Consider the following 17210-nt stretch of genomic DNA (forward strand, 5'->3'; position numbering starts at 1 on the left):
TGTGACAGCCATGTCAAGTTTAGGACTTGGACCTGAGTGAGCCAGTTCCACCACAAGGAACCAGACCACCTGAGGTAGGAAGCTCATAACTGCCCGGCCGAATTTGGTACTCCCTCCATCCAACAAAGGATGTCTCAACTTTGACTAAATTTGAATGCATATATACACTAAGTCATGTTTAGATACATTCAAATCTTGAGAAACTTGAGACATCCTTTGTTGGACAGAAGGAGTATTAAAAATTATTGTTTTTAGCGATGAAATCTATAAACTTTATAAAGTTCAAACCTACTAAATACAATACGGTTAATTTAAGCTGCACACGCAGACTGTCCACGTCAACGTCAGCGTCCCATCTTCTAATACCATCTTCTAATTTTTCGAGGTTAGTCTAGCTGCTCAATCTCCTTGCCCCACATGGTCTCCTTCCCACGATGTGCTAGCCGCCGCCGCCGCCTCGCGCTGCCGCGCAGTGCTGCACCAGCCACGGGCGAGCTCCGTCCCCGCTGCCCACGGGCTCAGCCCCGGCCGCCGCCGAGCGCCGTCCCCGCCGCCCCCGGGCTCAGCCCCGGCCGCCGCGTCCCCTCCACCCACGGGCTCAGCCCCGGCCGCCACCGAGCGCCGTCCCCGCCTCCCCCGGGCTCCGCCCCGACCGCCGCGTCCCCGCCGCCCACGGTCTCAGCCCCGGCCGCCGCCGAGCGCCGTCTGCGAAGGTACACAATCCACATGCTCTCTAGATTAACACACAGGACTCCAAGATGACAAATAAATCTATCACCTTCAGAAGGATTCGTTATTTCAGTACTGCTTTGATAAGTTATCTCTCTGAATATCAAAAGGAAAAGAAAATATATAACACCCCTGCTTCTTGTGATCTGAAGATCCTATCATCAGGTTTATTCGGCATAGGCCATAGCAGTTTCCATATTCTGTTTTCTATTTTTTGGACGGGAATTGGGTTCCTGGAGATAACAATGCTACTTTCATTATGTTCTGTTTTCTGTTGCAAGCTCACAACCGATACAGATGATGTGAATTTTCAATTTTGATATGGTCAAAAATGCAGCAGTGGTTATTATTTTGGTAGACCGTATGCTCTGCCATCACTGTGGCCTTAATGAACAACACAGCTAATATGCTCATGAATTCGCAGATATGTGCAATTCTATGGACAGGGCTGCATTTTATGAATTTGGTGTGTATAATGCCACAATATGAAACCATAAGTTGAATTGGAACATTGACACTGTTGGGAATTGAAAAATGATAATGAGATGAGGTAATAACAGGGGAAACAACAAGCGACTATGGTCCTGAGTGGAGAATAAATTACAGAGGCATTAGTATTCGGAAACAGCCAAACATGGTTAGAGTGATCCGAATATATCGAAATTATTTGGTTAAAATACATAAGAGAGGATTTAGTGCAGAGAATTGCAGATCAATTGTTTTCAGCCTGTCTTCCATGTGCCATGTCACATATGAAATAATCTACAGTTTGTATCCCATCAGAGAACTACAGAGAAATTATATTCAGCTTCAACTTTTATCATCTTGGATAAATAATACTTCCTCCGTTCCTAAATACTTGTCGTGGTTTTAGTGCAAATTGCATGCAAGCTTAGAGCCTGAATAATAGTCCCCTCAAAATGACTTCTATTACCAGTCTGTAGGTTTGGGGTACTTGTGGTTCAGACTGTCAAGGCTTAGGCATGCAGATTTAACTGCTCTCTTCAATCTACTATGTTTTTCTCCTAGGAGCAATTATCATTTCGGCATTAGGTTTAAATACTCCTTTCAGTGCAGCGAATAGAAATTCCAGTGACAAGTATATGTGCTCTTTTGAATTACCATCATTGTTAGCTCAGTGGAGCAAGGAAATTTATTTAGAGTTTCATATTGTTTTCTCTTCCCTGTGATATTTTGAGGCCTCTCTCTTTTTGTTCTGGTCTTCATGTTGATGTATATCTGAATGAAACATATCAGAAATACATATCGACAATATGACAATCCATGTGTGATGACTGATACGAGGTGAAAATATAACAAGAAATCTAAGGTAACAAATATTAATCAGTGTGGAAACTGCAGTATATACTATATACCAATATACTATGATGCATTTTCTTTACATTAGCCTTATGGTTCGAGGTGCCATTTCTGTAACTTTGTTTCAAAGTAACTTTTTTCCATTTAAAGTGTTAGCCTTGCATTGCTTTCTCTTTAGAAAACTGGAAGTTTCGGCATTATATCAATTGATGGTCTCTTAGCTGGATACTATGCAAAATGAAATGCTTTCAGCAAATTAAATTATTTTGAGGAAAAACTGAACTCAGATTAAAGTCATCATCTATTGCAGGGTGCTATGGTACAGATAACCATACCCCCAAAAGTTGAAAAACAATTTCGTCCACTGCTTTCTCTGGGTTCTGTCTACATGTTGACAGATGTTAGCGCTATTCATGCTACATACAAGAAGTTCATTTACCACCACCAAAGCTACATGCTTCAGTTTAAAACAAGCTCAAAGGTCCATCTAATGCAATCACGAGGAGTGAGTATTCCTCGATTTTCCTTTGTGTTTGATCAGCTTCTGTCAAAAGACAATCAATCCAAACCCCTTTTAGGTATTGCTTAACAAACTTCCTGATAATACATCTTTTTCCAAGCAACAATCCAATTTCTACATGCTCTTTTCAAACAGATCTGATTGGATTCATTACTACGTTGGTCCATACGACTATGCTAGCCCAACGTCTCAGTACAAGCTCAGAAAGATCCATATCCGTAACCAAGAGTAAGTCTTTTTCCCCATGTAATTTTCACTTCTATTTATCTAAATACATAACTCATTGGCACTATTTTCTCTTGTAGTGAACAAACACAGGAGATAAACCTTTGGGGCGAGGATGGTGAAACATTTGACGAAAGCGTGGTCCTCAGCAAATCAGATGGGAAGATTGTTGTTTGTGTTTTTGCTGGCCTGACCGTTGGAAAGTATTTAGGCAAGTTCTCAGGAAATTATGATTTCTATTGCATTATAACTTTATTAGTTAACCCGAGGCATTTCATGGAATTATTACTTTAGCACAATGCTTTTGTTCTATAGCTGTTTGAGTATTACAGTATTTCTCACATTCTTGCACTAATCATGTGCAGATTATTGTTTAATATCCGCGGCAACGCGCGCGGGGTAACCACTATTTGCATATAAAGTGCGTCCAGTTTTTAGAGACAAATATGTCTCAAAATTAGAACCCACACATTGTCAGTGTATGGAAGCAACAATTCCCTCTAAGATGGCTCCACCACCAAAAAATAGCAACATTTTAAAATGCATAAAGATTAGAGGCTGACAAGTGAGCCCCGCATCACTTCTATTCTTCTATTCTTAGAGCATCTTCAACGGGACATTTTCAAAAAATTTAGCAGCTATATCCTTTTGCAAATAACCCAAAGGGGTTTAGATGAGCATGTTCACATCCTTTCTTTTTTGACGATCAGTTCTCATCCTTTCCAATTGATGGTCTTAGTCAATATATTTCCAATTTCTTTATTTTTATATTTAACCTGTATATGAGTAGAAATTGCACTATATCCTTCCTGCATCTTCAGCCTTCTTAGCCTTATTCTTGTCTCCTATGCATCTGCCTCTTCAAGCTCCTCAGCTCTTGCATCTGCATAACCTTGTTTCCTTCCTTGGATAAATTAGTTTTGTACGTGAATGCTCAGCGTAGTGCATTCTAATCGTATAAACTCTAGGTTGCTTAATCGATCATATGCACACATGGAAACTTCAGCTTGTGGCTTTGTGCCATTAGCACATCAGGATGTTTGCAAAGTACATATAATCTTGGTTCCTGATTCATAGGTTCGCTTCATGTAATTCACTGTTACTCTGCAATGTGATAGGTACCTCCTTATATATATCTGGTGTGAACTTCATGCATGACGTGCAGCCATTGATCTATCCAATGCTTGTTAAATATACTCTGTAGCTTTGTATTTGGTGCCTTGTTCGGAAAGTTCATGTTGTTTCCTGTATGCACAGGTGATGATGCTATGTCAAAAAGGAGTTGATTCCATTGAGCACATTGTGGCCTTGGAAGAGAAAGTTGTGCACGGATTAGATGTATTCGCTTGCTCAAAGCTTGGTCCAGTATCCAATCGTAGACGATGGATGTGCCTCTACTTCATAGTTCATATATCTGCTTGTTTCTGTGAGCTATGATGTGTGTGCCGTGCTATCCTCACATACAATTTCTTTCCGGTTACAGCATTTGAAGTATATATTTCAGTTTCGAACTTTTAGGTGCTGGCTATTTACAAACCATTGAATCTCTGAATACTTTGGTTACTGCAATTTCAATCTCTGAATATTTGAAGTCTGCTTGATTCAGTGAACTCCTGCAGTGTTGGGGTCTAGAAAGAAAAAAAATTGTATGTATCACTGAATGTAATGATTTGTCTTGGGAACCAAATACTCCTGCAGTGAGAATGTCTAAAAAGTAGTAGATTAGTTTCAAGTCACCATATGTGGTGAAGTGAACAAGGTTTGGGGTAGTGGACCTATTGCACATCTGTGTTTAAATACTCCCTCCATTTCACAAATGTTGGCGTATTTTGTTTCGTTAAGATAAGATTTTGACCAAGAATTACTCCATTAAGATGTAAATTATATGATACAAAATCTTGATCATTAGCAAGAACATTTAAAGACGAATCCATTGATATAACTTTCATGTATGAAGAAACGCATATCAATAGAGTTTTTATTGGTCAAAATCTTGTGTTAACGAAACGAAATACGCCAATCTTTATGAAAAGGAGGGACTACTTCATTGTTGGGCGCTGTGATTCGGGACAGGAACGGGTGCGTCTTGGCTTGTGGGACTGGCAACCTGCCGAATTTACTGAATCCATTCATGACAGAGGCTGCTGCAGTGTTGGGGGGCATTAGGATGGCCATCTCGAAAGGTTTCCACAAGGTTGTACTTCGCTGAAGGATGCACTGTTGTCTCGTACTACTAATTTATCTACTGCAGCTCTGATCATTGAAGAAACCAAACATCTCCTTCGAAGCCAGTTTACCATTGTCTCTGTTAGCTCCTGTAGTAGAACTTGTAATAGTGTTGCCCACAAACTGACCAATGTTGGCAGATCTCTTATCCCGGGAACCTTTCTACTTGTAGAGGGTGTCCATGCTGATGTTATCTCTTTGGTGACGAGCGATATGACTTCGTCTACTGGTTAATGCAAGTTTGCATTAAAAAAAAAAGGCTCGAGCCAAGCGTGAAAGGGCGAGGAGCAAGAAAAAAAAACATCAAACCACGCACCTGACAGTTCAGGCGTGGATCTACAGGAATAAACCAATGCGGTGTACAATGTGCTTTTGAGTTAACTAGGGCAATGGGAATCTCGAGTTAACTAGCATAGATACCACCATTAATTGTAACAAGCCTTTGCGCACAGATGATAGTCTCCTCAAGCAGATAGCTAGCTAGCGATCGACGACATGGCAGAAATCGTGAGCGTGACCAAGGGGGCGATGGACCCCCTCCTCGGCAAGCTGACCACGCTGATCGGCGACGAGTGCTAGAAGCTGACAGGGGTGAGGAAGCAGGCGTCGTTCCTCAAGGATGAGCTGAGCGCCATGAACGCCGCCCTTGAGAATCTCGAGCTCATGGATGGAGCACCGCTCGATCCAGTGACCAAGGACTGGAGGGACCATGTCAGGGAGATGGCCTACGACATGGAGAACTGCATCGACGACTCCATGCCCGTCCTTGGAGGCGCCAACGCTAGCGAGGGCGGCTTCGTCAAGAAAGCCTCTCGCCGTCTCAGGACGTTGCGGGCTCGCCGTCGAGTCGCCGACAAGATGGCGGGCCTCAAGGACCTCGCAATGGAGGCGAACAAGCGGCGCATGAGGTACGATTCCGGGTGTCGTGTGCCGCCTTGCGCAAGCTTGGTGGTTTCTGGTGCAGCTGGCTCCGTGGCTGTTGATCCCCGAATTTCGGCGATGTACAAGGAGGCAGCTTGGCTTGTTGGTGTTGACGGTCCAAGGGAGGAGCTTGTCGGTTGGTTGACGGGCGGTTCCGAAAAGAAGCTCAAGGTGGTCTCGATCGTGGGATTCGGAGGCCTGGGTAAAACTACGCTCGCTAAACAAGTGTATGACCAGATTGGAGAGAAGTTTGACTCCAAGGCCTTCTTTTCGGTCTCCCAAAGACCCGATGTGATGAGACTTCTCGTTGGCCTGCAACTAAAGCTTGGGTTAGGGGAGTCCTCCTCCGCCTGCGACGTGCAGGACATCGTCGATCGCCTTAGACAGCATCTCGCGCACAAAAGGTAATTACTTGCTGTCCAATAGATCTGCACTATTTGTATTTGTATGGGCCTAGCCTATAATTTTCACTATTTCATCATTTTGCTCCGTTATCTTTCCCTACAGTATTGTGTTCTTTGACAACAAATAATGCATTGAAATTTGTGTGGCCTGGTTGTTGGGCTGGGGTGCTGGTTTCGAGGGGCTTGTGGTGTTCCACTCGGCTTTGTGTGTCATGAGCAATTCGGTTTAGTGCTGCTTAACTTTTGTCCCATTTATGCGATCTAAAGCTTTGGTTGAGGCTGTGGAATGGTCACGCAAGGCAGAAAACTAAGCCACAAGATATATTTTTTTCCTTTTAACATTTGCAAACAAAAATCTCCTGGATTCCTAGATGTACCAATAATCGGTGTGCATTTTATTTTGAACAAATTAAATACTACAAAGTTACATATCCTTCTGTCTTCAACTTATTATTGTCATATCGTACTGTAACACATGTAAAATTCTACAGGTACTTGATTGTAGTTGATGACTGCTGGGATGAGACAGCATGGGATCAAATAAGGTGTGCCTTTCCAGAAAGTGGTAACGGGAGCAGAGTAATAGTAACCACACGGGTGGATGGTGTGGCTGCTGCAGCCTGTCGCAATGACCAAGGTTGCATTTACAGAATAAAGCCCCTTGATGAAGGAGACTCGAGAAAGTTGTTCTTCAACAGAGTATTTGGGTCAGAACAGGACTGTCCACCCAACTCAAAGAAGTTTCATCCGAAATTTTGAAGAAGTGTGGCGGACTGCCACTTGCAGTCATCACAATTGCTAGCCTATTAGCTAGTCGTCCAGCAAGATTAAGGGACGATTGGGAGAGCATAAGGAATTCTCTGAGTTCTCATTGTGCCACAAATCCTACCTTGGAAGGGATGAACCGTATACTAAACCTTAGCTACATGGATCTTCCTCGCCATCTCCGGGCATGTTTCCTATACCTTGGTATATATCCAGAGGACCATGTCATCGGGAGGGATGATCTGGTGCGGCAATGGGTAGCTGAGGGCCTCGTCAGTAATTTGCACGGGCAAAATCTGGAGGATGTTGGGAAGACCTATTTCAATCAGCTTATAAACAGAAACCTTATGCAGCCTGAAAGGACTCAATATGGGGAGGTGCTGAGTTGCAAAGTTCATGACATGATGCTTGATTTGGTCCTAAGCAAGTGTGCAGAAGAAAACTTCCTGAGTGTGGCATACAGTTTTAAAGAGGCGAGACTGCACGAGTGCAAGTACAATGTCCGTAGATTATCTCTCAACTCGAGGGCCGGTGGCGCACTGGAAGAAGATGCAGTACCAGCGACCGTGGCTAGTAGCCTATCACAAGTTCGATCGCTTGCATGGTTCGGAAAGTCAGGGTTCAAGTGTCCTGTTTTCCCATTCAAGTATCTACGAGTGCTGTTCTTTGATATCACGTGTGATCGGATTGGACTCGACCTCACTGATATTGGCCAATTATGTCAGCTGAGGTATCTGAAGGTTTTGGGCCCAAAGTCACAGGCATGGTTTACAGAGATAAAGTTTCCTCGTAGTTTTGAAGGATTTGTGCATCTGGAGACGCTGGAAATAGATTATATTCTTGAAGTAAGCATCCCGTCAGATATAATTCGCTTGCCCCGCCTGTCCCATCTGATTGTTCCTCTTGATACAAGGCTGCCTGAAGGGATCGGCAACATGAAATCATTGCTCACTCTGGGTTGGCTTGACATAAGGGAAAGGTCCTCGGAGGACATCAGGGCCCTCGGCGAGCTGACCAATCTGAGGAACCTGAGGCTCTGCAATGGTGCGAGGCAAGTCTTGCCGGCAGCAGCGCTGGATGCTCTGGTCACCTTGTTTGGGATGCTGCGTGACCTCAGAGAGCTCTGCATTTTACGCAAGATCGACGACGACGACGACCGGCTGGCCGCATTGTCCCATATTCCTCTCCGTCTGCAAGTGCTCGAACTGGAAGGCTGGGCCATCTCCAGAGTTCCCAAATGGGTTGGTGATCTTCACTGCCTCTGCCGCCTGGTTCTGCGCGTCAGGGAGATCACATCGGCCGACGAGGTCCGTGCTCTGGGAGAGCTGCCGGATCTTGTCTACCTCCGTCTCTTGGTGGAGCATTTCGATTCCCCAGGAGAGATCCGAACCACCGCGGCGGCTCTTGTGACGCTGGGCACGGGATTGTTTCCGGCTCTGGAGGAACTGCATTTCTGCTCCCCACAGGAAGATGCTTCGGCAAACCTGGGCTTCCAGGCTGGGACTGCGCCTAGGCTACGGAGGCTCCATCTTGAGTTCCACGAGCTCAACTTCGGTGGCGCGACACCCACTGGCATGGAGCACCTGCTAAGCCTCGAGAAGATCAGCGTGTTTCGCGAATACAGCAACCACCGGCCCCAAGTCGGCCGCGCGATCGAGTCGGCGTTCAGGGAGGCCACGCAGGTGCACCCAAGCAGCCCATCCTTTCAGATGGGTGGGTGGATGGGTCTTGGTCATTTTTAGACCATGTAGTGCATACAGTTTTCTCTGTTTCAAAACCGTTGAATCTACTTGTTTCAATGAGGTATGATGTGTCATGTGCGTGCCGTGCTATCCTCACATTCAAATTTTGTTTCTCTCCAGTTACTAGTACATCATTTTAAGTGTAATCCAAGTTCTGAGCATTTAGGTAGTGGCTGTTCCAAGTTCCGCCGCCTTCAGCCGACCTCCCACCTCCTTTATGTCTTCACACCGCTGCTCCACTTGGTCCCCACTCGCCCCGTGCCGCCCTTTCCTGTCGCCGCACCGTCCATCTGCGTCACGTTCTCTGCCGCCGCTCCAGGCTCCAGCCCGCCAATAGTGTCCCTTTGTCTACCTCACCGCGACATCCTCGACGCTACATCCATGTCGTCGCTCCACCTCCTAACCGGCGTTCCGTACCGCCACACCCCCGCTTCGCCTCAGTGCCCCTCCTCCGTCCACCTCGCCCTGGCCGGACGAGGCATACTCATGGAGAAGAAAGGACAAAAAAATAAAAGATAATTCACTGATAAGTAGGTCTCACATGTTATGAAGAAAGAAAAAGGTTGTATAATAGGGGCTACTATTGAAGTTGATTGTATTTTTTTTTAACCCTAAAAATTGAAGGGAGCCCTTAAATGGTGTTTAGGCCCCTATTTTAGGGGCTACTATTCAAGATGCTCTCAGATGTTAGGAAGGAGGCACCTCTGAGCTTAGAGACGGCACCCCTTTTTTGCTGGGAACTTTACCTTCACTCTTATTCACATCATCAAAGAGCTTACGTTGTGCTTACAAGAAATATTTAGACCTTTGTACCAAGACATAAGTAATAAAACCAAATACTTTGTTAGAGAGACCTCTTATTGCTAAAACAGTTGCTTTGTGAGCTCCACTATCATATATGGATCTCAGTTTGACAAAAAGCAAGCCACATAAACATTTTATGATGTGGATGAGGGGAAAAAAGTTAACAGCTATACAAGAAACTGTTTGGGCTCTTACTTTCATTTAACTTTTCTCTCCATATCATGAAAAAGCTTATATGGCATGGTTTTAGTAGCAGATGTGTATCGTTGGAGATGCCCAAAGAGTGGGTCCCCACACATCAACTTGGGAGGAGAAATATTCAGAGAGTGACCATGGCACAATGCATCAACGGCGACCAAAGCACCGCACTGATTTGAAGATCGAGAATGGTAATGTCTCATCTATGTTTAGAGCATTGCACAATTCCTAGAGAAGATAAACTTAGTCGACAACCTCTTTATATTTTCTGTGATAATGGCTGATACTCTCTACTCTGTCCTACTGAAGGATAACAACCTTGAATCTATGGTTGGTCAGGTTAGTGAAGCAATAACACCTCCGAGGATACTGCCGCGATCTTTCTTCTTACTGGTATCATGGCAGGCAGGTGTTACAGGCCATAGCCACCTCTCGGGGGCACAGGAACAGGGCTGCCGTTTAAGCTCAGCTTTGACATGTCAAGCATCTGCCAGTTGATTGCTGATGGGTCTGCTCCAAAAGAGTCGGTGTCAAAGCAAGAAGTGACACTCCTGCTCCTGCGGTGACCCGCAGAAATCTGCTTCAACCTCTCGGTTTCCTTCTTCAAGAATAGTGTTTGACCTGCCAATAACATAGCAAGTTGTTAAGTGAGGTGCCGTGCATAAGAATCATCATGGAATAAAATTCCTATAGTTTACTTCAACCAAAAAATAATAATTAAAATCTACACATTCATTGACCAAACTCTAGGTCGGACCATCGGATATCGAAATCTGTCCCGTTTGTGGTGCAAAGTGATGATACATGCAGCAATGCCAACGATGCAAATCGTGTTGGTTTCAGCGTCACATTAATATATGGAAATCAAACCTGTCACTGTAATGTGGTTCTTAATTTAGACTAGTTTTGTACATCATTTGATTCATTTCAAGTTTAAAGTCAATCCAAATCAGAAGAAGAAAAGAGGAAAGATAATTCCAATTAAAAGGAATTACAGAACAGATAGAAGTTGCTGTTTGCAGAAAAATTCTGGCTCCCTTCATCTTAACTGAATATCTTAAAAGGATGGTACAGGCCCTCTATAGACTACCGACACAACAGTTTCCTTTTCTTTTGTATCTTTCCCATCAACTTGGGGCCCAAACATAAGTTCGATGACTACACCTAGTTATTGATTTGCGGTAGCAATGCCTCCCATCTGATCAGTATAATGTAGAAGCAACAGAAGAAGGCTTTCATGATTATTGAAATGCTCTAAAATCCCGAGGTAAAGAACAAGATGCTCATGGAAACATTTACTATTAAACACCATTGTTTCACCTAACACATTTTGATAGGATGACCACAACCAACGATCTCAGCCTATCACCACAGTTACATTGTCTACTTCCAGTTTCACCCTGAGTTTAACCAAAAGGCCAAAGCTCTGGTTCAGTTTGACCAATGGCAAACGTGAATTCTGATGTCAAGCTCAGTTTGACAAAAAGCAAGAGCACCACAGGAATGTGTAGATCAGTTTATCCATCCACTTGAGTGCATTGGTAATTCTATTTAGCACTAATCATCAAATGACCAATATTCAACATCTAACCAAGACTCGCAAAATAGTAGAAGCATGCAACTTCCAAAGGATAAAATGAACATACAATATGTGCTAACCCTTTGTGACCCTTTGGTTTGGGCACCATACAAAAATGATAAACTTCAGAGCTCATTTTTATGGACTTCTCAATTCTCTACGTATGGTAATATTTCGAATTCAAATCCATTCTATGATAATAGTAACAAAAACAACAAAATTTGCCAAGGAATATGTCAGAAGGAAAAGGAAATGAGCAAAAACGTAAATCCTAATAGAGATAACAAACTTGTCTTCTTTGTTTCCTCTAACATGTTTGTTTGGAGTCAAAATTTCAATGAATGCTAGAGCGCTAAAGTTGTGCAGTCACTTATTGGGGTGCACGTATGCCCTTTGATTTGGACACCAAATTATCATGAATATTAAGAAATAAACTACTCCCTCCAATCCATAATAGTGTCGCTGATTTAGTACAGAGTTGTAGTAAATCAGCGACACTTATTATGGATCGGAGGGAGTAGCACAATTGATCTACTCCTCAATTTGCACTTCTGTGTAAAATTACAGGTTCAAAATTATTCTATGTCCATGCATAAGAATAACAAAAATGAGATGTCTGACAAATGATAATCCGAAAGGAAAATAAAAAGCAAAAGACAAATGCTACTATTCAAACCAAATTTGATATTTTGGTTTCTTACAACAAATTTTAAATTTCAAGTTAAAATATTAAAAGATGCTAGAACAGTCTGTAGACTACGTCATCAAAATAATTTTGAATTTCTCCACAGTGATTTGATGCCACAGCGGAAGGGTAGCTGTATGAGCCCACCACAGCGGGTCATTTATGGATGTGGCCTATGCTGAATCATTAAGCATTTAGCTCCATCTAATAATTGTCTACTTCTGTGGTACTGTTTTCACTAATGATAATGCATATGATTCTTCTAGGTACAGAACCTATGATCATATTTACTGTTGGATTAACTATAAATGTTGCTTATATTCACCATGGCTACATGTATACACCGAATCATGCAAGCATTTTTCTCAAAAACAAACATTGATAATTTCACAAAGCGCAAATGGACCCAAACATACCATCCTTAACTAGCTTTGCTTGCTGAAGACTAGCAATCTGTATCCTCAGTTGCTTGTTTTCCATTGATAGAGCATTACGAAGCTGGAAATGAGATGCTACTCTTAGAGCCAAATCAGCCCCCATGTTCTAAAAGGCAAAAGAAAAAGAAACTTACTGTCATAAAAAAGTTAACAAACCTCAACAAATATAAAACATACAAGGTCATATAAATTACCTGAAGTGAGTCAACAGTTCTTTCAAGATCAGCAATGTATTGAAGTTTCCTGACCCTAGATCTTTGCCCTGAGCGCCTGACAGAAATGTTCATTTGTTCAATAGGAACCAACAGATCAAATTTCTCAAAGCATATGCTGTTTTTTTTATTGCTAATATGCGTATAAGAAAACATTTCGACATATAATAAACAAAAGCTTTTAGGTATGCAACATAAACAGATGCATAAGAAAAGAAACTACATATTCCTAACTGACAATTTCACCATGTCAAATATTGATAGCAATCCAACATTTGCACTAAATGCCCCTGGTAGCCCAACTTTCGCATGATATACTAGTCACACTAGAAGAAAGATCATGAATATCAGATGCACTTATTGATCTTTCAAAAAAAAAAATGTTCAGCACAAGGAAACAGTCCCCAGGTGGAAAAACGTATGATCGTAAAATATGATACACATGTATGCAATAAACACACATCCAAGATTTCCTGCAATGCTATTTTGAACTGCTTGACTGCTTAATAGAGACTTGATATTTTGACAAGAACAAAAGGACATACTACTAAAGTGATTCTTATGCACTTCTGACACTAAAGTTATCATTACTTCCATTAGCATATTTTTAGAGTGTCTAATCAGTAAAGGCAGTACCTTCAATTAATCACTTTCTGGATTTAGAAACATTGGCATCTTTATAAGAGTAACGATAGTGAAGTATTGATGTTCAGATTCCAATGAACTAAGTCCTTGCAGTTTATACATGTAGAAGAACTCTGCGGTCATTTATAGACACAGGACAAACCCGAGGTCAGATATTACAAGGCACAGGGGACCTGTTGCTGTCATGGTAGTCATGGAACAAGTACATTAGTGAATTTGTAACACACTGGATACCTGCATAACTTGGAAGTACTTGTGCAAGTAAGATCAGACCAACCTAAATTATCATATCTGGAACAGGAACCTATGGAGACAGGACTCAAATTTTTGTGTCCCACAATAGGTACTACAGTTATTTGTATTGACATTTCATTTTATGCTGTAAAGTAGAATGTTCTCACAGGCTATTATCTATCCCAGTTCATTATGTTGCTAAGAGTGCTAAATCTAGTCTTCACTTCTTTGAAAATACTTCCAACCACTTTCACTGCAAATATCACTTATACTTCTAGTTACATTCTATAAGAAATTGGAATAAGAGAGCATTTCAAGGTGCTCCTGTGGAGATCTCATACAGGGAGAGCAGTGTACCTTTTAAATGATTTGTCTTGATCAAGATGGTTTACATCATCGTATGCATCTCCTGTTCCATTGGCCACATTGCCATGCAGAGTACTTGAAGGGTCAATGGTCAGGTACTGCAGGGGGTTGTTAGGGACATTCTCCAGGACAGCATTTACCATGGAACTCTCTGAACTGGTGAGCCTGCTCTTCTGTCTTGGCGAATTTGGCCCATAAACACAGCTACCTTCAACGGCAGAACCACTTTCACCCCCTGCAACAGCATCAAATGAATCCCCACTTTCGCTTGCTGGTTGCACATCCCCCTCCTCACTTGGAAAAATTGGGAGCTTGAATATTGTCAGTGCATCCAAGATAGCATCGGAATCACTACAAGCTCTCCTAAGAGGCGGAAGGTTCGGAGTTTTGCCAGAATCTGCGAGGAGATCATCAAGCCAACATGGTGGTTCACCAAAGAACGGATCATCTGATGGGAACCTGCAGCTCTGTGTGAACAAGCTGTCATCTCTCCTTGTGATTTGAGGACCCAGCTGCGGGCAGCGGGGCGGGAGGTGTGGTGACCGAGACATGGCATGTGATGATGTTCTCCTATTTAACTACATACCATCCAACAGTCACTCTGTGTTCTGTTCATTAACGAAACAAGCAACAGATGAACATATAAAACATGTGAAAAGGAACACAGAAAACATGCATCAAGTAGAAATCAAAACAACCCGGTAAAGCAGAACACACGAAATATTGTTGCCAGGGATGGAACTACAGTGGTAAAAGGGTGTACATGTACATCTACAGTGTACAAGGACACATGTACATCCCACTAGTTTTGGCAAACAAAACTAATTATGTATGTATTCGAAAAGGATTTTAACCAAGCACCAGACTCTTGTTCTGTAACCCCCTCCTCATTTTCTTCCCCCAAATCCTGCTCATCCAGCCCAACCAGCAAAAGGCACAACCGGCTACTACTCCACACTTCCCAATCGGAAATCAATCAGAGGCAGCACTGAAGTGATCTAGTCTCTCGTTCTACTCTGGTGACCGCTGCCAGCAGCGCAAGCAGCCAATTTTGGGCTAATCACAGGATGAAACAACCTCATACCTCAAAACCCAAAGTCGACTGCGGAGGGGCTGGAGACAGCAGGAACGCCGTATGTCACAACAAGAGGAATGGGAACGGCGATGGTGGCTACGGGCGTTAGATCGACACGTCGGCCACGACGCTCAAGGGCGGAGGACCCGGTAGGGAAAGGTAGGGCGGGCCGCCCTACCTTGATTTTTGCCTCAGTTACGAATTGGGGAAGATTAAGGAGATGCAGCGGGAAGCTAAAGGGCGGGCTCTGTTCGTGGGGTGATGGGAGGAGAAACGGTCGGGAACGAGAGAATTGAAGGGGAGATAGATACCTGCGGTGGAGGCGCTCGCACGAGGAGGATGACGAGCGACGGAGCGAGGGGGCTGGGGCGCTCGGCAGCGGGACGGGGAGGGAGGGGGTGGCGGCGCTCGCTCGAGGAGGAAGACGAGCGACGGGGTTGGGCCGTCGGGGCGCTCGGCAGCGAGATGGGCCAGGGAGGGAAGGGAAGGTTGCCAAGCAAGCAAAGCAAAAAGCAAAGAAAAGGAAAAAATTATACTGCCATGTTTTCCTAAACCCTAGTCGCCAGAGAAAAAATCCCCGCCGATCTCGAACCGGTTCCCGTAGCTATTTTTTGAGGAATATGCTTACCAAAATGGGCAACAGCGCCGATCGATGAGGAAGAGCGTCGAGTCTCGGGACGAGGAACGGTCGCGACAAGGAGAACGGAAGGACGGGACTGGAGGCCGGTTCCGGATAAGGCTGACGGATCTCGACGAGGCGCTGCCCAGTGGAGGCACCAGGGGAGAGAGGTAGGAGAGAGGTGGGGAAGTTGTGGCGAGAGAAATAGGCCGCGGCGGCGCTGTGTGGAGTTAGGAGTAGAGGAAGTGTCAAGGCAAAGAAGCTATACAATACCTAGAACCAATATAAACCATCGATTTTCTTTGATCTAAGGATCCAGATTAATTGATATACTCCATCAGAGTTATATCAAGGGAAAACGCTCTTACGCGACCCACGCGACACCGTCAATTCCGCTAACATGTCGCACCTGTGGGCAGGCCTCCCACCACATGCTTATCCACCCACCGCGTGCTTATCCTTTCCCTCTCCCCCTTGTCTTTCTCGCCATTTTCTCTCTCGATCCCACACGTGGAAGCCATGCGTGTCATCTCCTCCAGCTATCACCGTCACAACGCCTCGTCGTCTCCTTCCCACACACCGCTCCCGCAGATCCACCCTGTGCTGCCACACATCGTCTCTTGGCCCATGCTTTTGACCTCCCTCTCCCATGTGCTGCCCTGGGTGGGGTTTTCTAGCATACATAAACCATCATGTGTTAAATGAGAAGCTAAATCGGATTTTAAACCTTGGTGTTGAGCCCTTCGGACCAAGGTGTTCAACACATCAGCAACCAAATTGAACAACAAGGGAGATAAGGGATCCCCTTGCCTCAACCATTTTTTAGTTTTAAAATAAGGATCCACCACATCATTTACTGTAATACCAACACTACCACCCCTAACAGTTTCCATAACCATATCCACAAAATGGGAAGAAAAGCCTTTCATATTCAAAACATTAAACAAACAAGACCAGTTTACTTTATCATATGCTTTCTCAAAGTCTACCTTAAAGAAAACATCACTACTTTTAGTCTTTTAGATTTATTAATATCATGCAGAATTTCATGTAATAAGAGTACATCATCTAAAATGTACTTCCTCCGTTTCATAACTTTTGTTGAAATATTACATGTATCTAGACGCTTTTTAGGAATAGATACATCCATTTTTGGTCAAATTTGAGACAAGAATTATGGAACGAAGGTAGTACCTTCCTTTGATAAAAGATAGCTGGACCGTATCAATAGACTTATCTGCTACCAACATGGCCTTATTGTTCACAACTTGTGTAAACTTTTTAAAAATGGTATTAGAAAGACAGACAGGCCTATACATTTCAATTTTGTCTACATTTATTCCTTCGGGCAGCTGAGTTATATTACCATAATTAAATATAGGTAGATCCAAAATTCCATTATAAAAGGACTGAAACAACAAGAATAAATCCTTGCTAAGCAAAGGACAAAACTTCTGATAGAATTCTATTAGAAAACAATGTGGCCCTCTGGAGCTCTCTATTT

General features: G+C 43.4%; 2 protein-coding genes and 1 pseudogene across 3 annotated transcripts; 2 read left to right on the top strand and 1 right to left on the bottom strand.

The window, feature by feature from the left end:
- Nucleotides 1-384: 384 nt before the first annotated feature.
- On the top strand, nt 385-4481 carry LOC104584273. The gene is made up of 4 exons (XM_014899920.2): nt 385-713; nt 2705-2797; nt 2875-3005; nt 4052-4481. Exons 1-4 carry the CDS (start codon nt 418-420, stop codon nt 4078-4080), a joined length of 549 nt encoding a protein of 182 aa, XP_014755406.1. The 5' UTR covers nt 385-417; the 3' UTR covers nt 4081-4481.
- Nucleotides 4482-5421: 940 nt separating this feature from the next.
- On the top strand, nt 5422-8926 carry LOC100844996 (annotated as a pseudogene).
- An 898-nt stretch (nt 8927-9824) lies between these two features.
- Nucleotides 9825-15497, bottom strand: LOC100824515 (basic leucine zipper 34). 2 transcript variants are annotated; one of them, XM_003575039.3, is made up of 5 exons: nt 15399-15497; nt 14004-14620; nt 12750-12825; nt 12535-12661; nt 9825-10475 (listed from the first exon to the last, which is right to left on the bottom strand). In XM_003575039.3, the coding sequence occupies exons 2-5, from the start codon at nt 14561-14563 to the stop codon at nt 10267-10269; spliced, it is 972 nt and encodes a 323-aa protein (XP_003575087.1). In that variant the 5' UTR covers nt 14564-14620; nt 15399-15497; the 3' UTR covers nt 9825-10266. The 2 variants fall into 2 exon arrangements, with proteins under 2 accessions (XP_003575087.1, XP_024317941.1); XM_024462173.1 differs by having other exon boundaries at nt 15097-15459.
- Nucleotides 15498-17210: the final 1713 nt, after the last annotated feature.

The sequence above is a fragment of the Brachypodium distachyon genome, chromosome 3 (assembly GCF_000005505.3).
Source record: "Brachypodium distachyon strain Bd21 chromosome 3, Brachypodium_distachyon_v3.0, whole genome shotgun sequence".
Lineage (NCBI taxonomy): Eukaryota > Viridiplantae > Streptophyta > Magnoliopsida > Poales > Poaceae > Brachypodium > Brachypodium distachyon.